We start from the raw sequence: 6,000 nt of genomic DNA on the forward strand, positions 1-6,000 counted from the left end.
ATCATAAATACAAACAGAATACAATGATTTGCAAATCTTTTTCAACCTATATTCAATTGAATAGACTGCAAACTACAAACGGGAAAACTTTATTTTTTGCAAATATTAGCTCATTTGGAATTTGATGGCTACAACATGTTTCAACAAAGCTGGCACACGTGGCAAAAAAGACTGAGCAAGTTGAGGAATGCTCTTCAAACACTTATTTGGAACATCCCACAGGTGAACAGGCTAATTGGGAACAGGTGGGTGCCATGATTGGGTATAAAAGCAGCTTCCATGAAATGCTCAGTCATTCACAAACAAGGATGGGGCGAGGGTCACCACTTTGTCAACAAATGCGTGAGCAAATTGTCCAACAGTTTAAGAAAAACCTTTCTCAACCAGCTTTTGCAAGGAATTTAGGGATTTCACCATCTACGGTCCATAATATCATCAAAAGGTTCAGAGAATCTGGAGAAATCACTGCACGTAACATTGAGTGTCCGGGACCTTGGGTCCCGACATCAAAAACTCACATCAGTGTGTAAAGGATATCACCACTATACTTACTTAAATTGGAATATAAGGTAGCGACTGGTTCCGGTGTGATTGGAGGTTTTTCTTGTGTCTTGGAGACTCTGAGGCAAAAGCATGCAAGAGCACTGGCAACTAGTGCCGTGAGAGCCTCCCCAGTTCCAAAGCACTTAGACCTACTCAGTGGCCTAATGGTTAGAGTGTCCGCCCTGAGATTGGTCGGTTGTGAGTTCAAACCCTGCCCGAGTCATACCAAAGACTATAAAAATGGGAGCCATTACCTCCCTGCTTGGCACTCAGCATCAAGGGTTGGAATTGGGGGTTAAATCACCAAAAATAATTGCCGTGCTGCCCACTGCTCCCCTCACCTCCCAGGGGGTGAACAAGTGGATGGGTCAAACGCAGAGGACATATTTCACCACACCTAGTGTCTGTGTGACAATCATTGGTACTTTAACTTTACAGTTCGTCGCTACATCTGTAAGCACAAGTTACAACTCTACTATGCAAAACCGAATATCATCAAAAGGTTCGGAGAATCTGGAGAAATCACTGCACGTAACACTGAATGTCCGTGACCTTGGATCCCTACATCAAAAACTCACATCAGTGTGTAAAGGATATCACCACATGGGCTCAGGAACACTTCAGAAAACCACTGTCAGTAACTACTATACCTACTTAAATTGGAATATAAGGTAGCGACTGGTTCCGGTGTGATTGGAGGTTTTTCTTGTGTCTTGGAGACTCTGAGGCAAAAGCATGCTGTAGTTACTGTCCTCCAAGAGTACTGGCGACTAATGCCGTGAGAGCCTCCCCAGTTCCAAAGCACTTAGACCTACTCAGTGGCCTAATGATTAGAGTGTCCGCCCTGAGATCGGTCGGTTGTGACTTCAAACCCCGCCCGAGTCATACCAAAGACTATAAAAATGGGAGCCATTACTTCCCTGCTTGGCACTCAGCATCAAGGGTTGGAATTGGGGGTTAAATCACCAAAAATAATTGCCGTGCTGCCCACTGCTCCCCTCACCTCCCAGGGGGTGAACAAGTGGATGGGTCAAACGCAGAGGACATAGTTTCACCACACCTCATTGGTACTTTAACTTTACAGTTCGTCGCTACATCTGTAAGCGCAAGTTACAACTCTACTATGCAAAACCAAAGCCATGTATCAACAACACCCAGAAACGCTTCGCTGGGCCCGAGCTCATCTGAGATGGACTGATGCTAAGTGTAAATGTGTCCTGTGGTCTGACGAGTCCACATTTGAAATTGTTTTTTTCACGACTATTTACATTGTAGATTGTCACTGAAGGCAGAAAAACTTGGAATTGGGGGTTAAATCACCAAAAATGATTCCGGAGCGCGGCCACCGGTGCTGCTCACTGCTCCCCTCACCTCCCAGGGGGTGAACAAGGGGATGGGTCAAATGAAGAGGACAAATTTCACCACACCTAGTGTGTGTGTGACAATCAATGGTACTTTAACTTTAACTTTAATAAGTTATTTACACAGAAAGATTGTGTAAATGTCTATTTACATACCTTAATTTTTTACAAACGGTGTCTGTAACACGGCAGTAAAACAGATGATCAAACAAAACAGAAGTCATCGTCATGGACCCACTAGCTGCGGAAAGCTAGCTCTCCAATCAGCTAAACAGACTCAATAACTCCACATGTGGAGTTATGTACTTAACAAAAAAAGGTGAAATAACTGAAAACATGTTTTATATTCTAGTTTCTTCAAAATAGCCACCTTTTGCTCTGATACTGTTTTGCACACTCTTGGCATTCTCTCGATGAGCTTCAAGAGGTACTCACCTGAAATGGTTTTCACTTCACAGGTGTCATAGTTGTGATGCCTTCAGTGACAATCTACAAGGTAAATAGTCATGAAAATAAAGAAAACGCATTGAAATTAGAAGGTGTGTCCAATTTTTTGGCCTGTACTGTAAGTTGAAAAACAGCATTGAGATGCAGCAGTTGCTTTAGTGACACACTTTAGTTCCACTATCTGCTGCAGATTACCAGTAATCCTGCCCCGAATGTGGACTTGCAGGTACTCAAAACATTTCTTTCTGAATAAACATGGAGAATCGTTTTGAATCGAGAATCGATTCTGACTCGAATCGTTACCCCCAAGAATCGAGGTCTGCAATTAAACAGTCAACTTCAGCTGAACTCTTGGAACATACCAGTGACGTGCGGTGAGGTTGATGGCTGGTGAGGCACTGACTTCATCACAGTCAGATTTACAAACATATGAACCCTAAAGAGTATCTTATTCACCATTTGATTGGCAGCAGTTAACGGGTTATGTTTAAAAGCTCATACCAGCATTCTTCCCTGCTTGGCACTCAGCATCAAGGGTTGGAATTGGGGGTTAAATCACCAAAAATGATTCCCAGGCGCGGCGCCGCTGCTGCCAACTGCTCCCCTCACCTCCCAGGGGGTGAACAAGGGGATGGGTCAAATGCAGAGGACACATTTCATTACACCTAGTGTGTGTGTGACAATCATTGGTACTTTAACTTAACTTTAACTTTACACATACAAACTGTAGCACACAAAAAAGCACATTTAATTAAAAAAACGTTATAATGGTCTTACCTTTACTGAGAAATTAAGTCCATGCGCCGCAACTAAAGCCCTCACTTAAACTTTCCACGTGCAAGATTGAATCTATTTAAAAAAGTGTAACCGAGGGTTTATAAATGTCGCCTATACTGTATGAAACTACAAAATAAACACGGAGGCTCCAGTTTACACGAGGACCACTTTATTTACCTTCTTGCAAAAACCTCTGCAACGTGTCATCACTTCCGCTCTTAGCGCCTTCAAAATAAGAGCTCGAGGCATATACTGTATAACAGCGCATAACAGGAACTTAACATCACAAAGAGGAAAGCCCAGGAAAATAGGTTACAAAAGTTATTTAATAAGTAGCCAAAAAGTGCAAAAACAATAATGTTCGTGTTGGAGGAGTTGTGAATTAGGTACACCTGCAGTCTGCAGGTGTATCTAATGTTGTGTCCCTGCAGTCATTCACAACTCCTCCAACACCAACATTATTGTTTTTGCACTTTTTGGCTTCTTATGAAATATTTTTTTTAAATAGATTCAATCTTGCATGTGGAAAGTTTAAGTGTGGGCTTTAGTTGATATAACACTCCCGTCAGGGGTTGCCGTGCATTCTACGGCGGGGGTGCAGGAGGCGAGCCTCAGCCAGTGCGTCTTTTGCAGCCGTTTTATGATCGCTCAGCACAAGAAATACGTTACACACATACAGTTGTTGACAAAATACACTGTACATTATATACCTCAGCTAACTAAACTATGGAAATGTATAATATAATTCATATAGCAATACGGTCTCACTGCACAGCAGGCCAGCAGTTAGCCGAGTCATTGCGCAATCCATGTTGAGGCACTGAGTGACGTGCCTCAACTGGCTGCTAATCACCGCACCGTCTCTTCTCAGTATTTGAACGGCAAATGTGAAAATTCAGCGATTTTGAATAAAAATAATCTAAAACTGGTGAAGTTAAATGGAAAATAACTTTATAGTATAATCACTGGATACATATAACAATTAAAAAATTTTTTTTCTTTTTACATTTTTTTTCTTTCCATGATGGCAGGTGAGGCCCGGCCTCACCTGCCTCTAGTGACTGCACGTCACTGGAACATACAAAGCCATTGAGCAAGTCGTGAGCGCCATGTTTCTGAAACCTTCCCCCCTCTTGTCTCCCTCAGGTGAACATGCTCATTGGAATCGTGGTGTTCAACAAGCTCATGTCTCGGGATGGCATCTCAGACAAGTCGAAGAAGCAGCGAGCGGGGTAAGTGGTCCAAACAGCGCGGAGCTTATTGGAACAATGGCACACTCATCCATCCATATGCTCTTCTTCTGAGGCAGGAATGTCCTCCTGCAAGACACAAAACATGTTAGTTACTGTCGGGTCTTGGAGTTCTGGGAGGGGGGTCGTCCGTGGTATTCACACACAGACCGGGTGCTTATTGAATACTCTAAAGTGATGCTAAAACCTGGCGTGTAGAAGATCTCAGTTCTCACTTCAACCGATAATGACGCAACCATGTTATTTTCCACCAAGCAGTCAGCATGCATCTTTAATGAACCCCATGCGCTGAATCAAATCCATGCTTTTGATTCCATTCACTCCATTATTTTTCCCCCTCTTCTCACTTATCGCTGTATTCTTTTACTTCACACAAATTGAGACGGACAATTTGTGCACACAAGTAGTTTTTAATAGTGATGGGTAAATGATAAGGATGTAAAACGACTCTTAATCAATTTAAAAAAAATCAATTTAGAAAAAAAACAATCAAATTGGTCCTGTCCTGCCATTCAGGCAAATTATATTGTTGATGTACTGTAGATGCTCACACATCAGTGGCCTAGTGGTTAGAATGTCCGCCCTGAGATGGGTAGGTCGTGAGTTCAAACCCCGGCCGAGTCATACCAAAGAATATAAAAATGGGACCCATTACCTCCCTGCTTGGCACTCCGCATCAAGGTTTGGAATTGGGGGTTAAATCACCAAAAATGATTCCCGAGCGCAGCCACCGCTGCTGCTCACTGCTCAACTCACCTCCCAGGGGGTGAACAAGGGGATGGGTCAAATGCAGAGGACAAATTTCACCACACCTAGTGTGTGTGTGTGACAATCATTGGTACTTTAACTTTTAACTTTTTGACAATGTGAAAAGGGTTTTCGCAAAAATGTTGTGCATTTATGAAAAATAAACAACTAAAAAAATCCCATGTACATAAGTATTCACAGCCTTTGCTCAATAATTATAATAGTGTTTAATATGCAAGTGTGTTTTCCAAGTCCTCTTCTCATCTACTTTTCAAAAAAATAAACTAACAAACAATACACTGCAAAAAGTCAGTGTTCAAAAACAAGAGAAAAAAAATACAAAAATTAGGGGTATTCTATTTGAACTAAGCAAAATTATCTGCCAATAGAACAAGAACATGTGGCTTGTCAAGACTTTCCAAAACAAGTAAAATTAGCTAACCTCAATGAACCCCAAAAATACCTTAAAATAAGTATATTCTCACTAATAAACGAGTACGGGCGCGGCCACCGCTGCTGCTCACTGCTCCCCTCACCTCCCAGGGGGTGAACAAGGGGATGGGTCAAATGCAGAGGACAAATTTCACCACACCTAGTGTGTGTGTGACAATCATTGGTACTTTAACTTTAACTTTAATAAGTTGCTTACACAGAAAGATTGTGTAAATGTCTATTTACATACCTTAATTTTTTCCAAACGGTGTCTGTAACACGGCAGTAAAACGGCCGATCAAACAAAACAGAAGTCATCGTCATGGACCCACTAGCTGCGGAAAGCTAGCTCTCCAATCAGCTAAACAGACTCAATAACTCCACAGTGACATTTTGAGGAATTTACTGAGGAATTTGTGAAACTGTAACAATACACAAATAAT

At 42.0% G+C, this 6,000-nt stretch overlaps 1 protein-coding gene across 11 annotated transcripts in view; it reads left to right on the forward strand.

Annotated features, from left to right (window-relative positions):
- adgrb2 (adhesion G protein-coupled receptor B2) overlaps nt 1–6,000 on the forward strand; it is a 771,897-nt gene that overhangs the window by 623,471 nt on the left and 142,426 nt on the right. For all 11 annotated transcript variants that reach the window (XM_061982439.1, XM_061982435.1, XM_061982437.2 and 8 more), the window contains one exon: nt 4,275–4,360. In XM_061982439.1, coding sequence (XP_061838423.1) covers nt 4,275–4,360 — 86 coding nt within the window. The remainder of the gene's footprint in view (nt 1–4,274; nt 4,361–6,000) is intronic.

This window comes from Nerophis lumbriciformis, linkage group LG21, assembly GCF_033978685.3.
Source record: "Nerophis lumbriciformis linkage group LG21, RoL_Nlum_v2.1, whole genome shotgun sequence".
NCBI classification, from domain to species: domain Eukaryota; kingdom Metazoa; phylum Chordata; class Actinopteri; order Syngnathiformes; family Syngnathidae; genus Nerophis; species Nerophis lumbriciformis.